The 23,189-nt window shown below is 40.4% G+C and overlaps 1 protein-coding gene across 2 annotated transcripts; it reads left to right on the forward strand.

The window, feature by feature from the left end:
• Nucleotides 1-6,819: 6,819 nt before the first annotated feature.
• LOC117430448 (FH2 domain-containing protein 1-like) lies at nucleotides 6,820-22,637 on the forward strand. 2 transcript variants are annotated; one of them, XM_058989192.1, is made up of 12 exons: nucleotides 6,820-6,957; nucleotides 10,206-10,764; nucleotides 11,906-11,967; nucleotides 13,652-13,754; nucleotides 14,567-14,652; nucleotides 15,864-15,964; nucleotides 16,618-16,688; nucleotides 17,010-17,117; nucleotides 18,126-18,196; nucleotides 18,313-18,430; nucleotides 19,134-19,298; nucleotides 19,623-22,637. In XM_058989192.1, the coding sequence occupies exons 2-12, from the start codon at nucleotides 10,291-10,293 to the stop codon at nucleotides 21,015-21,017; spliced, it is 2,754 nt and encodes a 917-aa protein (XP_058845175.1). In that variant the 5' UTR covers nucleotides 6,820-6,957; nucleotides 10,206-10,290; the 3' UTR covers nucleotides 21,018-22,637. The 2 variants fall into 2 exon arrangements, with proteins under 2 accessions (XP_058845175.1, XP_058845174.1); XM_058989191.1 differs by lacking the exon at nucleotides 6,820-6,957 and adding an exon at nucleotides 7,209-7,465.
• Nucleotides 22,638-23,189: the final 552 nt, after the last annotated feature.

Consider the following 23,189-nt stretch of genomic DNA (forward strand, 5'->3'; position numbering starts at 1 on the left):
CTGTGTGATTTAGAACACGGCTTTAGTTCCATTTGGCCACATGTTTAGGGTGAATACTCAGTTGTAGTGTGTTTCACACATTGTATGGTTGATTGAGATATAGCATCCATGACTATGAAGACATTGAAACAGACTTCTAGTCTAAACATTGCCATTCATTATCCTTTTAGTATTTTTAAATTTAGATATACAGCACAAAAAATATATTAAAAATGTAATAACACAGAAATAGCAGGAATTCTTTTTTTCACATGTCGTTTTAAACTTGAATTTGACATGATTTTATTTGAGGCTGCATAAAGACTGCATATCAAATCTTCATAAACATTACACTTACATTTAATAGTGTACAGCTCTGTCTTTCTTTGAATCACAAGTGCACATGGAAAGTAGCATGGACTTTGTGTGCATCACAACATTTTTTCTGAATTTCCACAACCATTAATATGGGGCTGGAACATAGCATGCTATTAAATAAATGTGGACTAGACAATCCTGAGTGACAGTATTGCATAACATACAGTTCAAAGGCATTAAACTCCCTAGGGGTTATATTTAATTACCTGTGTGTTAAACCTAATTACAGAACGCATGATCACATCTATCGCAAGCTTTGTCACGGTTATGCTCGTATATTAAAAACAAAACAAAAAACCATTTTGCACAGAGAGAACTAACACACTCACAACCACTGTCTCTCGCACAGACACTTACAAACGCATTCACACACATTCAATCAAGACCCCAGGAGGTGAGATGCTTCCTATTATCTCGAAACAATCATTAGTGATGCTTAGTTTTGAAGTCACTCAGATTGCCTTGATGAAGGTGGTTAATACAGGTAAGCGTATATATATATATTAATTGCATCATGTTACTTTGTGCCTTCACTGCTGTCTGTTTGACCCTACACCAGCAACAGCAGTACATGCTTTTACTGCCAATTAGGGTTACAGTACTAGATCCAATTAGGATGACTAGGGTCACTTACATAACTGGATTAGGGAATCCAAGCAGAAAAAGGGCTTTATTATTTTTGGGAAGGATCATGCTTGTTGAAAATGATCAGAGAAAATCATTTGAAGACCTTTTTACGTAAGTTTTAAATTTTCATCTTTTTTTTTGCAGGCTTTTGTAAGCCTTAAAGAGGAAAGAAAGATGTGTAGAAACATTCGAAAAATGATTCTAATCAAAATGTTTGTAATTCCATTTTCTTTGTCATTAGGGTTAATAAGGTATTTTGAAATACAAATACAAATACCTTTTCCTTTAAAAAAAATATATAATTTCTTTATTTGGTTATCCCTGTCTCTAAGTAAAGAGTCCAGGAGAATCACAGTTGCCTTCAAGACATTGAAAAAGATGGCTAGTCAACACATTTGTCAAAAAATTGCACTATTCCTACATATTCTACCGTTGAGAGTTTTTAAAGTTATGCAATACTTTTCTCTCCAGAAGAATAGGTAAAGCCGATGGGCAATGAGGTGCAGAAGTGGGACTTGAAGCCTGCTTGGGAATGCTGCTCCACCAAGGCTTTGATGTCAGGATTTATCATCAACGTACAGAGCTAATCCTGTAGAAATAGAGAGATCTGACACTTTTTATTCTCCAGATCTCAGCAAACATGAACAACCCCCAACAAGAAGAAAAGCAACAGCCCCAGCTGCTGATTAACTTATAAATCTCTTCGTTTAGGACAGATTAGCAGCTCTAACGCGTGGGAAAATGGGACAGGAAGCCACGGGGACCCGGAATTGAAGTGCACTGTGCAGACAGTGTCCCAGACGTCATCTTTTCCAGAACTGGTCATTTACAACAACAACCCCGAGGAGTCTCTGCTGACATTCAATAATACATTCAATATAGTCTACTCTGAAATAAACCATTCCATCCATACTCTCGCCTAATTGGATATGCACTGCATAACACATTACAGGCATCAGTGTCCTTCATAAAGTTACCCTTTTAACCCATTATACAGAGTAGGGTATCATAATAAATATCCCTTCAAAGTACACAAGCGGTTCTTTCCCTCTTCAAAATAGGGACAACAATCCTCTATACCTTTCTAAAGCTCAGCCAATCAAGTCACTATTTGTCCACTATGTCGACTGATGGTGGACTATAGATCAGTATAAAAAAGTTATTTTACTGCAAAATATATTCAATATATAAACAAACTGACATATATAAAATGTAACTCAAAGGCATTCACTTTTGTATTTGTTCTAAAAGGTGTCAACAGCTTCCAATCGAGACTGAAATCAATGCTTTGGGTGTTGTCATATAGTTCAGCCCCATTTCCACGAGGGCCATTGATATCAGCTGCACTTTGATAGGTTGTGTGTCTGCCAGAGTTTCTTCATTTCCAGCTCTTGTGCTTGGTGAATGATAGCTCTTTGTTCCCGGGCCTGTCAAATAAGTAAAATGAAAAATCTGCTGCAGTACTTCCTCACATTATGAAAGGCTTTGCTTTCATTTTTATTCTTTAATAAAAATAATGTACTGCTGAATTTCCTGTGCGGGTTTATATTGGCAGAGAAATTTCAAAACATTTTGACCAGCTTTTGCAAAGTAGATGTTTGGCCTGATAGAAATAATTAAAACATTTTTCAATTCAACATACCACAGGGGTGGAGAGGAAAGCAGTACTAACAGCCATGGATATACATTTCTCCTGGAATTGCTGCACTAGAGACTGCTTGGCTGGTTCTCAATAAAGGACAGACACGAGTAATGAAACTGGAAGGATTGCTTCAGTGACGCCTTTCTGTGCACGAGCGAACCTTCACAATAGATTGCTGCTTGTACATTAGCCCTCCAAAGATAGGAATACCCAGCAAAAACAGCATTGCAGACATACTGTGGTGGGTCTCCACATGGCTCACCAGGTAAAGGAACAACTGTCATACAGTCCTACGGTTAGAGGAGCAAGATCTGATTCCACTGGGAGCATCGCACTGGCTCAGGGTTAGAGAAGCAAAATACAGTATTGACTGTGTTACAGCCGACCTTACTGGCCAGGCATCCTCTGTATAGAGTCAATTGGCCCACTGCCTTTCACTTCTCAGCTCTTTTAGGGATTGCTGCAGTGAGCACAATAATTGGATAGCATAAGTTGGGGAGATAAATGGGGGTAAAATAATTGGGCACACTAAATTTGTAACAACATTCCTGTGGAGAGACCTAACCACCTGGTCTTCAAGTACAATGTAGTAGCACTACAATGACAAACCAATGGTTCAGTGCTATGGTAACAAAAGGGCAGCTACAATGGCATGAGTCATTGATGGAATGGTGCCACAATGATAGCATTTTCATATTTTGACATGCCAGTTGCATGGCAATGGTGCTATTGTATCAGGACCACAATATTTGTTTCAAATCCTTTGTGTGGTTTTCCCAATAGTATTTGTCAAGCTTTCCTGTAAAGAGATATTGTCTGTGCTTCGCTGCCTTTCTTCTGTATTCATCTCCACAAGACATGGCGTCCGTTGCAGTTCACTAATCCAGGGGATGGTTTTGGCAGACAGCACCAAAGGAAACCTTGTGGTAGTCAGCAGGGCAGGCTGAAGGCTTTTCTTGTAATACTGCTTGACACAGCCATGTTTTCTTTAGTAGAAACTAAAGAGTCTTTATTTTAGTTGATCTTGTTTTGAATGAATCTTTCAATTCTGTTGCTAATTCATCCATAACTTAACTTGAGTGTGCTAACTCAACACTATTGAATAATAACTTGGGCTCCATCACTCAATCTGGGCGTTAGTCTAGCTGACTAATTTCAAAGTCACGAGCAGCCCAAAATCGTTTAGTTATTAGATGAGAGACTCAATTGTTTCATACATCGTGTCATCTACTATTCTGTCCTTCTCTCTCTTGCTCTTTGACATTTCGCCTGGAGCCGACTGCCCCAGGAACATCCATGAATATAGAATTCAAAGTTCTATTAGTACAGCTATGGATGAAAGACATCCCAAAGATCTGCTATTCTGTGCTTCTGAATCCACAGAACATCAGAGGGCTTTGTCCTTCCAGTACCAGTAACATGATGTGTTACTGAGCAAGTGACAAGGACTTGCCAGAACGCACTATAACATAGGAGAAGTCTGTTAAAATACACTCACACATCACTGTACTAAAACCAACCTCCTTCCTGCTTCCATCCTTCTATCACTCTCAGTATCTCTCTCTCTCTCTCTCTACATTGATCAAACACATCCCCACCTATTTGTGGTTCCAAACAGCTTTATTCTACAGTCTGCTTCACTCTGAAGAAACCCATTGACATGACATCATCACTTCATAGACGAGATTGTCCAATCTGTAGTCTTTGAACTTTGATACACTTTCACTGAATTAATCCGATACTATTTGGCACTGGGATCTCAACTTCCTTGATTGTACTGTATCTTTTGAACATGACTATTTGCAGGTCGGAACAAGTGCCAAGCATGTTTGAACTAGTTGTGTTGGGTGTTCTAGTTAAAAGCACGCAATAGTCTTGTTAATATTTCAAAAAGAGTAATAGTGTTTTATTTGTATTTATTTATTGTGTTTATTTATCAGGAACACGTACAATAAAAAATAAGTGTCACTTGCATGACCCAAGATGCATTTCCAGCCAGAACTGCTTCTGAAAGAGTTCTCAAGGCTGATTTACTGAAGTGAACTGGGGAAGCGTATTAATGTTGCACAGGTTTTAATGCATAGTGCTTCAGAGCTTCCCAACCTCACTTCAGATAACCAGCCTTGGTGAGTCTTTTCAGAAGCAATCCTGCTGGAATAGCTGGTACGCATGGTAAGCAGTGCACACATATTGGGTTATTAAAATGGTAAGAAATTAAATTTTAGGAAAAGGTAGATGAAAGTATCCCTTTAAGGGACGAGGGACGAGTTCTCCTTTGTATCAAATCCTTGGCTTCTCTTGAGTCTGCCTATAATGGTGCCCACTGCCAAATCTATTTGTGGTTTTGTCACTACTGCTATCTGAAAGTCATGTCTAGACCACCAAACCAATTTCTTAGCCAGATTCAGCCTACTGTATGTGAAAAGCCAGTACTAATAGTTTTATATGTGGACTGACAGAGGTTTGCAGAGAAGGCATGACCCAGCTTCCCGCTGCTTGAGAAGAGCGTAACAATACCAGGGTTCCTACAGTACATAGCAAAACATTCAGGCAGAATTAGTAAAGAAAACAGCAGGACTACAGAGGGTTACAGTAAGCCCCAATAGCCACATGTTCCTGGGTTTAGGTTACCATGTGTGTCCAGGTTACCTGACTGCAGCAGACAGCAGGGATTGACCTTGTATCTTTTTGGGAGCCAGGGAGCTCTGTCCAGAGAACAGCTTTAAATTACAGATTGAAAATCACATTCACTTATACAAATATAACATTCCTTACAGAAAAGTATGTAAAATACCATTAGGATACCATCATAATATCAGTGTATACCCCCATCAGAACCAGAAGCAGCCTACATCATTACAATGCCAACACAAACAGTATCCTCATACGGTAACACACTTGTGCCAAAGTGCTACAATGGATCCCCAGTGTGTACACCATTGTGAAGCCATTGGGATGTCAAAATATATAGCAGTGCTGTTCCATTAAAAAATATCTTTACAGCAGCCTTTGCCCTCAGCACAGATCTATTACACTGCCAAAGTGATATAGATTCAAAAACCATTCAAGATAATTCTGTATTTAAACCAAGTGTGACACCAGATAAATATAATATTGCAGTTATAAAAATGCAAACATAATCCAGACTTACTTTGCTGAAAGAATGCTTCTTGCTAAATAACCCACTTTATTCTAAAAATGCAGCAATTACAAATAATTAACAAAGACTATAATGAATGCATTATGAATCCAACCCCCACCCCCCAAAACAAGGAAAAACAAAACTGGACCCATATTTGGTACAGGATACTATAAATATACTAGGAGGAGATTACAAACACCACAACTGTAGTCGGCTACTCTCTTTGCACACTTTATACATTGGAGCAGTTCAGCAAAGCAAGCTTATCACAATATTACTCTAGACAAATATATACTTGTTATAAAAATATATTGTAAAATGTCATTTGATTCAGAGATGCTCGATTAAAATAGCACCAAAAACAACCATTAAAATACATGTGATTGAAGAAACACTGAAACAGGAGATTCACAAACTAAATAAAATCTTTTAAAAAAAAGTCCTTTAAGATCAATTGTTTTTTGTTGCAGCAAAATACAGTTGAGTACCGATCTGGGTATCACACATGAGAGTACTGTATTTCAATTGAGGGGTCGGGTGACATCGTACATTGTGACACTAAAGGTCAGTTAGTGTGGGCACTTCATTTTAACCCTGAGATTGAATTACTGCTGACTTCCATTTTCTTTGCCACCTGCTTTGGTTTATATTGAGCCAAATCTTCAGTTCCTAGATTCACCCAATTTTCTGAAATAAGAAAGAAAATATATAATAATTATGTGAATTAAAACTAACAACACATCTCTCAGTTGCAGATAGAGCTAGAATGTTTTTTTTTTTAATTGCTAGTGTTATAGCAATTAATTTTCACTTCAGAAAACATTGGACTGGTGGTAAATGCTATGAGCATATTAATTACTTCCAATATAATATGTTGGTGAAATATCACCTTGCAATTATATTTAATTAAACAAAGTGGCTTAAGAATGAGGGGTATGGACCTAAAAGTAGCAAACTTCATAATTAAAAAATAAAATAAAATAGAACTTACCAAGTACTTGCAATAATCAATCAGTTCTAGATTTGTGACGTTTTAAAGCTTAGGCAGAGATCAGATAAGCACAGTGAATTACACAATTGGTTGCTATTTCCCTGCAATTTAACTAAAACATAATATAGGAAGCATGAATTATGGGTTCTGGGGAGGTTGGCTTTTTACCATGCTATCTAACCAAAAGCTTCCAGAAAGGTATGTGAATCATAAAGGTATTCCTGGTTAGGTTGTGCGTGTGTGTGTGTATTTTCTTTTTAAGGTGCTGTGTATACAAACAAGCATAGAACGACTTCTGGAAACGACTGCCAATTTACGCTTACAATTGTCTTTTGTTAAATCAATGAGAATTGTATGGCAGCAAATCTTGTGTTTATTTTTTTGTAACTTAATCCAATCATCCATCCATCACAACACATTTTTTTTTTAAATCTGTCGACGTAAACTGATTCCCAGCAAGTTGAGTCACAAAGCAATTGAAGGGCCTGTCCCTTTAAATCATACGTGCCCGCGCACGCGCGGCCCAGAAGCCGCTGGAAAGTTGGTGAAGAAGTTTGAAAAGTTTATGCGGGGCTCAGTCTGAAAGAGACGACCGACAATGTTAGCAGCCTAGTAAAGGACCTTGGGGGGGTTTCATATTATTATTGGGAATAAACTGGGATGCAACTGCAAAAAAACAAAACAAAAAAGAAAATAAACAAAGAATGTAAGTATTTACTCTTGTATTTTACTAGAAAATTATTTATTTGTTTTAAGTTTTAGTGGCAATGCATTCAGTGTATATATGTAGACTTAGCTGCAACATGGATTTTGAACAAATGAAAACAAACAACAAACAAAGGAAACGCACTGAGTATATCAATAGAATGTTGTTGTTTCCAATGTTTTTAAATATATACATGTTATTTGTATATATTTTAAACAAGAACATTTTGTAAACTAAAAGTGATTTTTTTTGTGTGTGTCGATGGCAGGTGCCGACTTCTGGGGATTGAAGTAAAATCACGAAATCAGTCTATTCAATCTTTAACATTTAGTTTCCTAGAAAGAGTTATTTCATATATGCATATCATAGATCTGGTGTGTTGTACCGTATGCAACTGTATACATTTGCAGAGGTTACCTGTACTGTATTTTTTCTCTTCGGTACGATCGATGTTTAGAAGAGGTACACAATATTAACGCAGTGTGTTAACTCGCAATGGGACGGTGGTGCATTTAGCGGGGTAGGTTGCTGGCGCTCTATCGACAGCTAGACAGTTGAACGTTTCATGGTAGACCCAGAGGACTTTAAAAGTCTGAGTGAGGTACTTTAGTACTAGTAGAGTTTTTGTGAATACGTATCTGCAAACAGGATAATGCCTAAATCCATTCACCTTGACGGACCCATGTCATTTTATATAACATCCATACAACCGAGTTTTGAATAATGCTAAAAATACTAAGTAACCACAACCGAAACCCCAGTATTCGACCCCATATTACATAGACGTTTGATTGATCGGATTAAAAAAATAATAATAATTTAGGCGTAATTGTTTTGTGTATTGCTCTGCTTCGTCGTGAAATAGCGCCCTCTGTTGTCAAAGGCGGCAACCGGAGCCTTCAGTTAAGAGCCTGTTCAAATGGGAAAATGAAATAAAGGTGTTTGCAAAGGTTTAGCCACCTGGTGAACGTGTTGTATACGCGATGCGCTGCAAAGGTAACCGGTGTTGCTATTTCCAGGATAGGTTCAATAAAGGGAACCCCTTAAGTAGACAGTTAAAAAGAAACCGATTGATATTGCTTTGTTAAAGATGGTTTACGTATGTCTATCAGTTTAAGCACTAGTTTCGGTTAATGTTTGTCAAATTTGCTTTTGTCCCAGTAACTTGTTTTCATCAATTATGTGTTGAATATCCAATGAAATTGCCTTTTGTTTCTGTATGTGTGTTTGTGTGTGGCTACTAGTCAAACGTATGTACAGTACAGTATGAGGAAGTTTGAGTGCGTATTAAATTGTGTGCTGGCCCACAGTATGTGTGTAATTCATACGCTTTGCATTGGCAGCTCTACGCTCTACTGAGACCTGAAAAGCCGTTTATTGCATAAGAGAAAATAGTAAGCCAAGGTGTGGAATTCGTGCGTTAAAAATGTAATATTCTGAAAACCTGATCCGTACAAGTTTGTTTCGTTTTGAGTTTATTTCTTTTCGTTTGACCTGACGGGAAAGTACCAGACATTACCCTGTGAGGGTGCTTTCCTCATGTATTAGGTTGACTGTAAACTGGCAGGCTTTTAACATTGAACAATTCTGCAATCATTTTCAGTTTTAGACTAAAATTGAATTTTTGACGTAAGTATACATTCCAAAATTACGTGCACTATAAATGATTAGAAACCAGGCTTGGTTGACAGTCCTGTTGTTGTACAGTCCCAGTGGTTCATTTTAGATTGTAGTAGAAGCCTCCTTCCCTTTCCTAGAACCTTTGACTCTCTGCTTTCACCTGTGAGCCAAATAGACACGTGCCTTCTGTACTGCAGCTGCAAGTAGGAGGTTATAAAATGACTTCAAAGAAAAAGCATAATGAATATGAACCTTTTTAAATAGAGTGGTGTCTGGTGTTCAGATAGCATTTGTACATACTTTTAATTGAACGTTCATCTTGTATGGAAAATGGTATCATGTAAGTCCACCAACAAAGCAGAGGTCTCAGTGTGCGCATGGCAGCAAGGTTAGGATCGTTTTTTTTCACGGGTACAAAAAAAACAACGGTTAGCAATTGACACTCTGAGTCACTAAGTGCCTTGTTTTTGTTTCAACTTGGACCTGGAAGAAAGCGTAAGCTTGGTTAACTAACTGACACCTTTCTGTGATGCAATAAAACACAACTATCTCTTCAAACCAGAGCAGGCAGTTAAGATCAGTCCCAGATCTCTGAGCACCGAGCTCCAGTTTGTCTGCTCTGTCTGTCTGGACTGTGTTCTCCTTGTCATTTATACAGTGTTTTGTATTGGTGCTGTCTTGTTCAAAGAGGCACTTGGAATGTTTCAGCCTGTCTTTTTTTTTTTTTTTTTCTTTTTCTTTTACTTTGAAAAGTTGAGATTAAGTTTAATTAGGTTTGTGTGGGTTTTGCCTGAGCAGAGCATGAAATACTAAAGCTGTAATTAGAGGCTGTGAAGCTGAAACAGGCAGGCCAAAACCACAAGCTACAACAGAACATTTAAGATTATTTGTAATGTTGAATGCTGTTATTCCCACCACAAATATGTAATTTCCCAATATGGTATTTGCATATATCTCATTATTAATTATTATTATTATTATTATTATTATTATTATTATTATTATTATTATTATTATTATTTATATGGAAAATTAAATTGGTCTAGTGTACAAGAAAAATCGTTGTGAAATGCCACAGGGTACAAGGATTGAAGTATAAAATAGTGTTCTTTTTCCACAGAGAGGGATGCAGAATAATTGGTGAACAGAGAGAGAAAGAGACTAAGCCACTACAATGAGACCATGAGAGGTCTTCCTTCGCCACAATGCTGATTAATTTGAACGTTGGAGCCAAGGAAAGCCGCTTGCATGGAGTCTCTGCTACGATGCACGAGAAGAGCACGGCTCTGACGGATATTACGGTCAAACCAATGGAAACGCAGCCCGTTCCTGCAGCACTGTTGGAATGCCCCACTCCTCCTCCTCCTCCTCCTCCTCCACCCCCCCCACCCCCTCTCGCCCCCCCTCCCCCTCCGCCTCCCGCTTTCGGCGCCCCGTTCTCCCGCCAGGATGTGACCCGGAGGTCCAAGCTGAGGAATTTTAACTGGGACGCTATTCCCAAGGATCGGATTTTGGGGAAGAACAGCGTGTGGAGCGATGTGCAGAGCGATGACTTTCAGATCGACACCACCAGCATGGAGGAGCTGTTTGGGAGGAAGGAGAGTGCGTCACCGACTGGGGCGAACGTCAGCCGCCGGAGCCTGCGCTGCAGCTCGCCCATGGATACCAACAGTGACAAGGTGAGCTACTTGGCTACGGCTACTGTGGTAAACTAAAACCTGTTGCTTTTTGCCCAGTGTCCTCTGAATCAAGGTGTGCAAAGTTTACCATTTCATTTCAGACCCAACCTTGTTTTAATTAACTGAACCAATTAAACTGAACCTCCATCTAGGTCCCAAACGACAGTCTACACTCGTATATCCCACTCAATTGTCCGTCACGCCCATTGTTTTTGCAAGGCACTTTATATATTCAAATACTATCGCACATTTAACCACCACTAAAACTCAACGGATAGTCTATAGACTGTAGTTCATTATTACAGCCAGAGTGAAATGACCCTCCAGGAACAGACTTGCCAACATGTACTCTCACTCGAGGGAATGGTTCCCATACATGCACATAGTATAGTTTCACTGGTTGTATCTCATTGGCACCAGGGGGGTTCGAATGGCAGCTGCTTTGAGGTCATGGTGTGGGGATATAAATCAAAATATGGACAAAATGGTGTGGGGTGAAGTGGGCATTTAACCACAAGAGGGGGAGATTTCAGAATTGGCTTGGTTTCTATCACAATATACTACTTGAAACCTTCCTTCAGTATTTTCAGGAAGAGTTTTGTTTTAGCCCCACCTTCCAGTGAAAGAGGGTTATTAGTTTGTAGGGTTATTAGTTAGTCTGTTGAGGTAGTAATTGGCTCTTTCAAATCCCGGTATTAAAATCAACATTTCATTTAGTTTCAGTTTTCTGGGAGCGAGACGGAATTGGCTCAAAGATTTGTTGTCAAGCGAGCTGAGACTAGACTGTCCCCTTCCCTTCAGTTGCCTGACATCTCCAATTAATCTGACTTAGAGTCCACTTTGCTCAATGGATTTAAACAAACAAATACTTTAGGGTTTCAGTAAACGCTTATCCTGTATTGACAAGAACATGTTCTAATGAAAGAGCAGAAGTCAAATCACAAGGAAGTTTTTTTTTTTTTTTTTTTTTATTAAACTACCTGCCTCTTTTGTTTCTTCTCAGAAAAATAAACTTTACTTGAATTGTCTTTTGTTTCTGTGCCAAGCTTGTCAGTGCTTGAAGGATGTGGTAGACAATGCCTGCTCACTTGTGCTCTGTGTGTGTTTAACTACATTGCATGTTCTTTGTAATGAATTGCAGGTGTCTCTGTTGGATGCAAAGAGGAGCATGAATGTGGGGATATTTCTAAGGCAGTTTAAAAGGTAAGGGCTGCTAACTCCATGGCTATCTCAGTAGTTTGAGTCGTACACGTAGCAATAGTATTAATGCATGCCTTGTGTGTCCTTTGGTACTTTTGAACCATTCTAACTTCTGTCTACATTGCATGAAAGGTTAATGCTCATTGTGGAAAAAGAGGAAGGTTACAGGTGACCTTTAAAGGGATTTTGTAATTACGCAGGAGTTATCAAGTACTTGCACTGGTGTCTTTAATTTAAATGCTACAGTTAAATTTAATGCATCCATCACAGATGTAAAGGCCATCTGGCAGGCAGGCAGACACTCCCCAAGGCTTTTATACAGTGGCAGATTGTGCTTGTGTTATAGAAATTGGGGGGGAACTTGGATTAGCCGGCTCAGCTGTGTTTGAAAACAGACTGCCTTGGCATTAATGGAGTAAATAAGTTTGAAGCTTCTGTACACAAGCCTTGTTATTTTTACACATTGTGGTTGGAGTCGTTTCGGGTCCACTTGAATGTTGCTCCCTGTACACTTTGCATTGTTTTCTTTTTAGATTTGTATCCAGCTGTGCCCTTCCCTACAGTTACAGTATATGCTCTTTTTGAAGGATGTGGTAAACGCCACACTTCCTCACCACGATTTTGTCTTTTGAATGTCCTATTGCTGTGGGATTGTAATGTGTTCAATAGCTGTGATTTCAGTGAGACAGAAGTGAGCTACAGTCAATGACAAAAAAGGCTAACCAGATTTTTTTTTAAATTCTTTTAAAGTGGGTTGTGAAATGAAAGACATGCATATAAAAACAAACAAAGCATACAGAATTGTGTTTTAATGCAGAAGGCAATAGAAAGTAATAGTGAGAATGTAGTCAAGGGCTGAGACTTTTTTTTTTAATGACATTTACTTTGTCTCTCTTGCTTTACTTTTATTCTGAAGGTCAAGCTGTTATACGTATGTAATCTCTGGGTTCCCCTGACTCACTACATGGCTCTATTTATCATAATCAAAGTGTACCACCCTGAGGCATGACTGTTCAGGGTCTTTGATGTTAGCACGTAGAAGGCCCTCTAAACCAAATGAACTGTAATACTATAAAAGCACACAATAACATTGATTAGTCACCCCCTCCCACACACACACACACTCTCCAAGCAGCTCCAGGACATTAATATCACAGACTCTGATGTGTGACCCCTCACACTCAGTCAATTTGCTGAGTAATTTCTACATCGCCACCCATTCACTTGTTCACTGTTTGTTCTCTCTGACACATGGGTGTTGCATGCGGTAACCTGGCTGCAGCCAGGCTCATGCAAACTAGAACGCACGCAATGCTGAAACCTGGAGCAAGAGCTTGGATTTCCTTCATAAAAAAAATAAATAAATAAAATAAAATAAAATACTACAGCAATAACCAAAGAAGTGACTCTGTTCAATAAGGGGGCTGTGATTTTCTGTTGCTAGAACTAACAAGTACGTTGGTAACATACAATCCCTGATGCGGCTCGAAGTTCAGTATTAGAGCGGGAGATTACAGGTAGGATATTGTGCTTTGAATTCTAGGAAAGCGTTTGTTGCTCAATAATTCCAGTTACGTCTTGTGCCTCATTGAAAAGGGCTCTAATCTTTCTCCCTTTGTTCTGCTACCCAGCTGCTGATTAGTGTGATCCGCGACTTTCTCAATGTTTAACATGTTTATTCTTTCAGGGCGGTGACCGATATTATCGAGGACATCAGACAAGGAGTCAGCCAGTCTTATGGCTCAGAGAAAATGACTGAACTCTGCAAACTGCTGCCAGAGAGTGAAGAGGTACAGTTTCCATTCCTTTCTTTTTAATGGAATGAGTCCAATTGTGGCAATTTGGGCAATGTTCCCAGTGCAGTTTAGGTATCACAAATGTAGATGACTTTTATTATACATGTTGCAAATGACCTCCTTCGGACCAGACGACTGCAGCATTTAATTCTGGACTACCCAGTGCTACCTCTGTAAGGTAGTCCAAGACTAGTGGTAATCCGGGTCTGTGAAACATTTACTTGGCTTGCAATCCCTGACTTGTGCATGTTGGAAGTCTGCTTCAGTCATATGTGGCAGGAGTTGTTAGATGGTGGCGATGGCTGCTCTGTTGATGGATGATTCCGTATTCAAGACTTTTACGAAGAGCAGTCTCAAAAGTAATGTCCATTTAGAAGTACAGACTCTTCATATTTACATTCCTAACTGCTCTTTGGGGGCATTGATCAATACTGGTGACATATCCCTCCAGAAGAGAATCCTAAAATAAATGTTCAAATTGGTGACCCTGTGTTCCAACACAAGAACATTGACTGGAGTATTTGCCTGCGTCATGTGCCTTGATTTACACCATACCCACACAGTCTCGAACAAAGGAACTTCTCTCAAACAAACACATTGTGTTTGAGGGATAAGATTCAGCAGTGTGGAGAACAGTATCCCTCCCAAACACACACTGTCTTACCCTGGTCCTTGCATGCACCACATAAACTCTGATTTGCTCAGTCAAGATGCAAAAGACCATTCTGTGGTAGCACAGATTGCTGCTTTGTGTGTGTGTTCCATTGCGAGGCGTTGACCGCGGGTCCCTTTCTGTCCCCATGCAGGTGAAACGTTTGAAGTCTTTCCAAGGAGATCGCAGCAAGCTGGGGGAGGCTGACCTTTTCATGGTGTTGATTGTGGAAGTGCCCAGGTGAGCCTTTGTAATGATTGATACTCTAGGGCAGTGGTACTCAACTCTGGCCCTCAAGATCCAATCCAGTCCAGTTTTTAACCCCAAGCAGGTTTTAATATAGTTAATTGAAGCTGTTAAGAGGCAATTAACTAATTTGGAATAAAGACCCAGACTGGAATGGATCTTGAGAGCCAGAGTTGAGTACCACTGCTCTAGGGTAAAGCTGTACATTTTAAATGGGAAGCAGTAATCCAAATCCTGAATATTAAGTTCCTTAAAGGTGTGTTCTTCAACACATTATAATCTGACTAGGTTCTATTGAAAGTACAGTTTCAGTGCATCAGATAGTGCATTAGTAACCAATAGTTAATAAGTGGCATTGAACTGCATTTGAAGAGTGATGTTTACATCATGAAGAGTTCATCCTGCTTCCTCCAAACCTGCTTGTCCCATTGCAGGGGCAGGGCTGATGAAAGACGTCCAGGGTGACCCCTGGCCTGTATGCGCTGTGTGACCCCTAGCCTGCCTAGCCTGTGAAAAACCAATTAAATTAACATAAACAGTGACACGCTGGCTGATTCAACAGCATTGCTTGACTGCACTCCTCCAGTCTAATAAAGCTGATGCTGCTTTTGGCAAACCACCCTCCTCCCACACAGTGTGTACACTCATCAAGATGTTGTCTGATGCATACTTGACACATGGCGCTGAGTTGCAGAATTTTTAATTCTATTTTCACTTTCACTGTAACTTTTTCAATGCTGAAGCTCTGTATGTAGTTCTGGAGAAGATAACCACACTGAAAACTCAAAGCAGTGGCCCAGTAAACTAATATAATATACTAATACATACTGTATCTCTTGGCCCATTTATTTTAATTTTCAGCTTAAGACACTGCAGCTATTTAGTTATCCTAAGGTAGTCTTTCTGTAAAGTTACTTGGTGCTGATTGAGGGATTCAAGCCAAAACCCTTATGTAGGGGTAGAAAATAAAAGGAATATAAATATTCAGACCTTTTAACCTGGAGTCCCCAGTGGTTTGGGGTTAAACATCCCAGATACATTATATTTGCAAATTATACTTTAATAAATGATGCAACTACTAAGTGGGAATACAAAAACACTTGCTAAGAACTACGAAAATCCTGTTTGCTATCAACAACACTCACTATTCCTGGATGTTTCTCTGGGGCAAAACATGTTGCTAATATAAGGTTTTATTATCATAGTTTTCAGCTGCGTCTGGAAGCCATGATCTTAAAGGAGGAGTTTGAGCCTCATGTGACCTCGCTGTGTTCTGCGGCCTGCACGCTCAAGCAAGCAGCTCAGGGTAAGGCAGGGAGTCTGGGGATGGGATGCTCTGGACTAAAGGGTGAATAATTACATAATTGTGTTGTGTGGTCCAGTGGTTAAGGAAAAGGGCTTGTAAGCAGGAGGTCCCCGGTTCAAATCCCACCTCAGCCACTGACTCACTGTGTGACCCTGAGCAAGTCACTAAACCTCCTTGTGCTCCGTCTTTTGGGTGAGGCGCTGTTTTATGTGACTCTGCAGCTGATGCATAGTTCACACACCCTAGTCTCTAAGTCGCCTTGGATAAAGGCGTCTGCTAAATAAACAAATAATAATAATACTTAAACTTGTTTGTCAGGAGCGTAGCACAGCATACAAATGATCATTTAAGCTTGTAAATCTGCTCCTACATGTAACATTTGGAGGGAATGGTCCCACTGTAATAATTGTATAGTGCAGTTTAACTCTTCTCTGTCTATTGTTGTGCCAGTTTCTGTAACCGAGCTGGCCTTAAATTTTTTAATGCTGTCTTTGTGCCTTTTTAGTGAGCAGCCATTATGTGGCAGGAGTTAATAGTGTTTTTCTGACCTTGGAATTGAGCTAGCCCTGAAATGTGAGTGACTGGACGGGACTCTGCACTAAAAATGCTGTAAAGGTTTAATGGTAGTTCAACCTTTTTTTCACTTTTGTTAGAGCTCTTGAACTGTCCGGAGCTTCACACAATTCTACGACTTGTGTTGAAGGCAGGAAACTACATGAATGCTGTAAGTATCTCGGTTAATGCTGTGTGTGTGTGTGTGAAACTAGGTTAGGTGACGCTTTAGTCTGTAGCCTTAACTAATATATAAGATTATCAGGTTTGTTTTTGTTTGGATATAACTAGCAGGTCTTATAATAAATCAATACAAGTAACCAAATCAAGCAGACAAAAGTTTATTATGCCCTCATCAGTGTAATATTACACAGATTACGTTGTTGGCCTCAGTTACACAGTTTAACCTTTTATGAGTCTACCTGTTACACCCAAATCATTGTACCTTTTGAAACGGAGTGCTTATGAATGAAGTGTCTTTCTAATTATCCAGGGAGGATACGCTGGCAACGCTGCTGGATTTCGAATTGCATCTCTGCTGAAACTTGCCGACACAAAAGCCAACAAACCGGGGATGAATCTCCTGCACTTTGTAGCCATGGTAAGCAAAGAATGTGCTCTGTGCTGGCTGTTCCTAAGAGCAAGCCCATTATGCTGGCCCAGTCTTCATCAGACACTCCCTACAAACCCCAGCTCAGCTCTGTAAAGAGGACACTTTGGGCTCCCTGGTATAGTTCCTGCATTGTGGTGCAGATAAAGTGTTCTAAAGCAGTTCTGATTCTTTGAATCTAAACTGCTGTCTTTACTGTATGTACTGGCATGTGTTAATAACTACCACAAACTGTATAGAACCAAAAAACGGCTTGTCAGGACAGGTTCCTCCATCACTCGTCCTCCTCTGTTTCTATCTCTCCATTTCATCTTTTGAATCTTTTTTTTCTAATTGAATTTGAACTCCAAATAAACTGCCATGCATTAAAATTCTTGCCATATCTTGCTGGTTTAAGGTTGATACCAAATAATTATTGTTCAGAAATTAGCCTTGTTTGGGCATTGTTAAAAATACAATGGGCCCTCTCTTGAAGCAAGTGGACATGAATATTTTCTTTTTAGGATTGAAGTAATTGGAACTAGCAAATAAGTTAGAGCAGCTGACTGTTTTAGTTTCTCTGAAAATCTGTCTTTACAGTTGCTTCTCAATGCGTTTTGATTTTATAAAACCCTGCAATACAACAAGAGACCCCCTTTTTATCCTGTTTTTTTTTTTTGACAATGACTAACATTTAACATTCCTCTTCGTGACACAGAGGGATGCAAGTATTCCTTTCTTTGCTACAAAAGAGGAATATGCAGCGTCAAAGCTGAATCTGAGTTGCGAAAACGTCTTCTAGTGTGACTCATACAGTATAAAGTTACATACCAGATGTGATGCACTTTTTCCCTTTTACACCCTAAAATGTAATGAATAATAAAACCTCGATTTAATGCTTTTTGGCTCTTGACAATGTTTAATTTAGCCTTCAAATCTTTTAATTTCCCTATATTTTAAAGGCTTTAATATACACCAACCTAAAAAAATAAAATAAACTTTATTTATAATCTTTTCCAGGAAGCTCAGAAGAAAGACAAACTGCTTCTTTCCTTCCCTGACAAATTGAGGCACGTGGGCCCTGCCAATAGGTTGGTTATGATGTTTTACATTACATGAATATGTTGGAATCGATACTGGTCTTTTTTTCCTTGTTTGTTTTTGGACTGGTTGCTAAGTGGATCCTCTCTGTTTTGTCGTGCCTCAGGTTATCAGAAGACTCAGTCGTGGAGGAGCTGTGCCGGTTACAGCGCAGAGTGGATGGGTTGCGGAACAATCTGCAGAGTGAGGCCGAGCTGGGGGCTCAGACACAGCCCTTTTTGCAGGTAAATATGGAGACTGTTATCCCAGAAATACTCAAGATAGATGATTTATTTTACCAGCAGGAATTTCTCAAAATAGTCATCACAGTACAAAACGGTTAGCTGAATCTGGATGTTGAATTCCCATACTGAAATGCTAGAGGCGGAGGGCATGCCTAGCCGTATAAATCTGTATTATAGAATGGTAAATTCCAAAGTACAGACAAGTTCCAGAGTAGGCCAGTTGCAATTTACACACCCTGATGTCTTTTAGCAGTTCGTTCTGAAGCTTAATCAGAGTTAACATAGATAAAGAAGCAAAGGTGCAGTTTTAACTGGAGTATCATTTTTTTCCAATGTGTACTACCCAAACATCAGTAAAATATAATTTTCATAATTTTTTTTGTGGATCCATTTTTGTGCCAGTTTGAGAAACCATGGTTGCCAATGGGTTATGTGACGTGTAAGAGTGTGGATTAATTTATTGAAGTTCCAGCGAGCTATGCAGCTGTGAGATTCAGCTGATTAACTGCTCTCTCTCTCTCTCTCAATTCAATTCAATTCAATTCAAATTGGCTTTATTGGCATGACAATAAAAAGAATTGTTGCCAAAGCACATACATGGCATAACCGACTCAAATATACAGACAAATCTTTTTTTTTTTTTTTTTTTTTTTTTTTAAAATCTCTCTCTCTCTCTCTCTCTCTCTCTCGCTCTCTCTCTCAGGCTGCAGAGTCGAGGCTCTTGCAGGCTCAGGGGGAAGTGGAGGACATGAGGCTGGCCAGTCAGCGCCTGGTTGAGTTCTTCTGTGAGGATGGCGACACGTTCAAGCTTGAGGAAGCCTGCAAGGTCTTCCAGAGCTTCTGTGAAAAATTCATCAAAGCTATTCAGGTGGGTGTCAGACACAGATTTGCATAAATGAAATACCTGCTTTCTTGGCAGCCTTCATATATTGCTGTTGATACATCCTATACTTGGAATACAGTAATTATCTAATTAAGTCAATGTTAGGTATTTTCAAATTGCATTTAGGGTTCTAATTTTATCTAGGTACATATGTTGACTGAAAGCCAACAAGGGCAAAAAATTGTAAATACTTTTTTGCTGGGGCATGTGCAATTACTTTGCTTACTAGAGACACCATTGTCTAGGCATGTTAATGGAGTGTTTTCACAGGCTTTGAGGGATTTTTGACTGGTCTCTTTCATTGTTCAGGAGAACTGGGAGCGGGAGCTGCAGGAGTTGAGACGGGTGCAGCGACAGGAAAGGGAGGAGGAGGGTTTAGAGAAGCGGCGCTCAATCGCCACCTGCTCAACGCTGGAGGTGGGGTTGGGGCGGACCGCCTCGGATGACGACCTAGAGCTAACACTGGAGAGGAACCTGCGCAACTCATGGAACAGGCGAAGCTTCCGCCCCAGAGAGCCCCGCCCCCAGCTGAGCATCCTGGCCAATGAAGACTCAAGTAAGAGGCTATACTCCTCAGAGGTGCTGCCCTCTGTACTGCCGGAGAAGACAACAGTGGAGACCAAGGAGTTTGTTCAGGAAGACTGCCCTGCTCAGAGCGCCCAATTCATGCGGCAGGTAACAGAAAGAGTCCTGAGCCAACAGATGAGCCTCAGCGCCTCTGGACAGGGCAAAGCAGCCGCTGCGGCAGTGCCTGTCCCAAAATCAGTGGAGGAAGGACTGCAGGAGTGTGTGCATCCGCTACCCGAGTACCCCAAAGTGGGAGAGTCACTGGAGTGCCACACACTGGTGAGAGGACTGAAGTCGTATGATAACATGACCTCGGCGGTACAGAAGCCCAGCCATTGCTCTAAATGGCGTCGGGAATCAACGGCGATGCAAAGAGAGGCGATGGAGAGTGAGAGGAAGGGAAATGTGAGGACAATGAGGGAAAGTAAGAGTTTGAAGGTTTGCGGAAGTGAAACTAGGGAGCAAGGAGGAGCAACTGCAGTGTTTCAACAGAAGGAATTGGAAGTGAGTAAACACAAAGACTCTGTAAAAGACGGGACTAAAATGAATGAGGCCGGCACTGTGCCGAAGAGATATCACTCTTTGAAAGAGCGGAGCACAGCCCTCATGGGCTCTCTGAGGCAGAAGGGAATTAAGCTGGAGGAGCCGGTGCCTGCTTCGCCACGAGACTCAAAGCTGCCATTATTCCCCCGTGGTGGATTGCGCAGTACTATGCCGCACAGGCCAGCTGTGTCGGCCTCTCAGGACGTCAAACGTCCCGGCAGCTTCAGGGAAAAACAGAATGTTCCCAATATCACCCCCGAACCCAAAACCAAATCCCTGAGGCGCCCAGCTGAAAAAAATAAACTGGAGAAGGAGAAGTCGATTGTGTCTCCAACAAGCATTTCCCGTGCTTCCTCACTGAGAGTTCCCAAGAGAGTCTCCAATGGGCCCGACTCGACTCCTGCAGGTACAGGGAGTGGGCAGCAGGGGCGGTCACCCCAGTCTGCCAGCATGAGAACAAGAACTGGAGCAGCTTCTGTGCCAGCCGCCACTAAGACAGTGAAGCACTGTGAGCCCAGCTCGCCCAGTCCGAGGACTGCTGTAGGTCGACCGAGTAAGAGTCCTAAAGGAACAGGCCTGCCCACTTGGAAATGAGAGTGGGATACATTCCAGGGGCAACCACCTTACTTCACTCTCACCTGGGTCATCACAGGAGACAAGGCAGGAGTAGTTTATCAGGAAGAAGTAATTGATTGATGGAGTGAGTAATCCATGACACTAGGGCCGTACACAGTAAAAAGAGGCAGAGGTTAATGCATTTAAATCCATTATGAAGAGTGAGGCATCAGTCATCTGCAGAAATCAAGCTTACCTCAATAAGATCCTGGAGATATAGATTCCTCCTTAGCTCAGGAGTTGGCAGTGACCAGCAAGTTCATGGTTTTCCATTTTGCAAAATCCTTGGAACAATGTCCTTGCTTTGCACATGTGCAGTTAACCATATTTAAAATGTCCTTCCACATAAATCCAACATTTTCAGTCGAATTGCCAGAAACCACAGTAAACTACAGCAATCAATTACAAGTTTAATTGAAACTCTGTAAGGTACAAAAAGGTTCAAATTTATTTCTATTATTTCCAGTAAAGTGATCCATTTTTTTCATGAGTTTTAGTTTAATTTGAATTTATTTTAAGCGTGTACACAACTCAAGTCAGACGGTGGATTATTTACCCTAATCAACACTTATCCATTTCCCTTGGCGACTGAAGTGCACTGCGCTTTAAAATCTGTGCTGGTCATTCTTACTCTCCCCAGATTATTCAATGCACATGTGTGGAGCACCTGCATCATTCCAGGGATCCTTGTGAAAATTATTAACAGATCTAATCAAAGCCATACTCTCACTAGCCTCTACCACTCCAATAAAAGACGAAAGTGCCTTGAGCTTCAAGCTGCTGTTGAATGACAAAAGTCAGTATTGGGTGGTTCTGGAGATCCTAGAATGGCCAATATGATACTGAACTTCAACAAAACCACTTCTTGTGCTGGTGGCACCAGAGAAACTGATTGACAAAAGCTTTAAAACAGCCAACAGTTCCTACCTCGAATGTCCAGGACTCCCAGTGCTGGACACAGGGCAGCGCTGGACAATCATGCTGCAGTCTCCATACGATCACACCACATATCCACTGGGCTGCTGTGTCTAGACCAGAGGTGAACAACAAGGGCCCTTCCAGTGCAGATCTTTGTTTCATCCAAGTCTTCCAAGTTCCACCCAAGTCCTAATACAAATGGTTCCTATAAAACCTGGAGTGGAATGACCCTATCGCAAACGAGAGTTGTCCCCATCTGTGCTAGAGTATGCCAGTACATATTGAGCAAGTTCTGGTTTTCCCATACTGAACTGTTCTGTAGTCAATCATCCGCTTGTAATAGTACACAGGGTTAGAAGAAGGTCTGCAACAGTAAATGCATGATCATTTATATATATAATATCACTCTGTTGTCCTGAATATAGTTGTCATTTTAATTAATGTACAGTTCTCTGATGTGCCTCAGCCCAATGAGGTGCGTTAGGAATTAAATGTAGTTCTCTTTTGTTTTTGTTTTTGTTCTGACACCAGTATGCAAAGGAATTATTATTTTTTTTTTAAATGGCGGCAATTATACTGTATCCTCCACACACACCACTTTTAGTACCACATAAAACAAAGGGATGTAACACAGCCAGCCATTTGAGTATGCGTGATATGAAAAAAAAAAAAAAAAAACATTCAGAACAGTTCATCACCAGTCATGCCCAGTGGAAATGTGGAATTCTCTCTAGGGTATCGGTGTATGCATGAGGTGTTTTTCTCCAAAGGTGCTCAATAACACTGAGGGAGGGCTGGATAACGAAACTGACAACTATCTCTGCCCTGTCTGTAGGACTGAGGTCTAGATGAGCAGAATTTTCAAATGTTAAGTTACAAAAAGAAAAATTATATATATATATATAATTAAAAAAAAGTGTTGGACTTTTGACCTGTTGGACTGCTAAACAAATGTTATTTGGAGGCATGTTTATCCTGCAGTAATTATCCAACTGTGGCTGTTTGGCGTGAATGGAAGTTACCAAGTATTATTTATTATGAGAATGAAATCTACCTTTTCATCAGAAGGGCCATGAACTAATGGAGGATCTGTTTCACTGAATGAATCTAGATGGAACTTTAACCATCCTCTCTGACAGTACTAGCAGTTTTGGAGGGAATGTCTGCCACTTCCTGTTCTCAAACCCAACTACCATTATGCTGCTGCTACTACTGGACTTGTGTGCTTTCCAA

This window comes from Acipenser ruthenus, chromosome 16, assembly GCF_902713425.1.
Source record: "Acipenser ruthenus chromosome 16, fAciRut3.2 maternal haplotype, whole genome shotgun sequence".
In the NCBI taxonomy this organism is placed as follows: domain Eukaryota; kingdom Metazoa; phylum Chordata; class Actinopteri; order Acipenseriformes; family Acipenseridae; genus Acipenser; species Acipenser ruthenus.

Excerpts from the sequence above, each read along its gene's own strand:
- LOC117430448 (XM_058989192.1), top strand. The coding sequence starts at position 10,291 with ATGCTGATTAATTTGAACGTTGGAGCCAAGGAAAGCCGCTTGCATGGA. Across the intron at positions 10,765-11,905 it reads TGGATACCAACAGTGACAAG|GTGTCTCTGTTGGATGCAAA; the intron begins GTGAGCTACTTG and ends AATGAATTGCAG. Across the intron at positions 11,968-13,651 it reads TTTCTAAGGCAGTTTAAAAG|GGCGGTGACCGATATTATCG; the intron begins GTAAGGGCTGCT and ends TTATTCTTTCAG.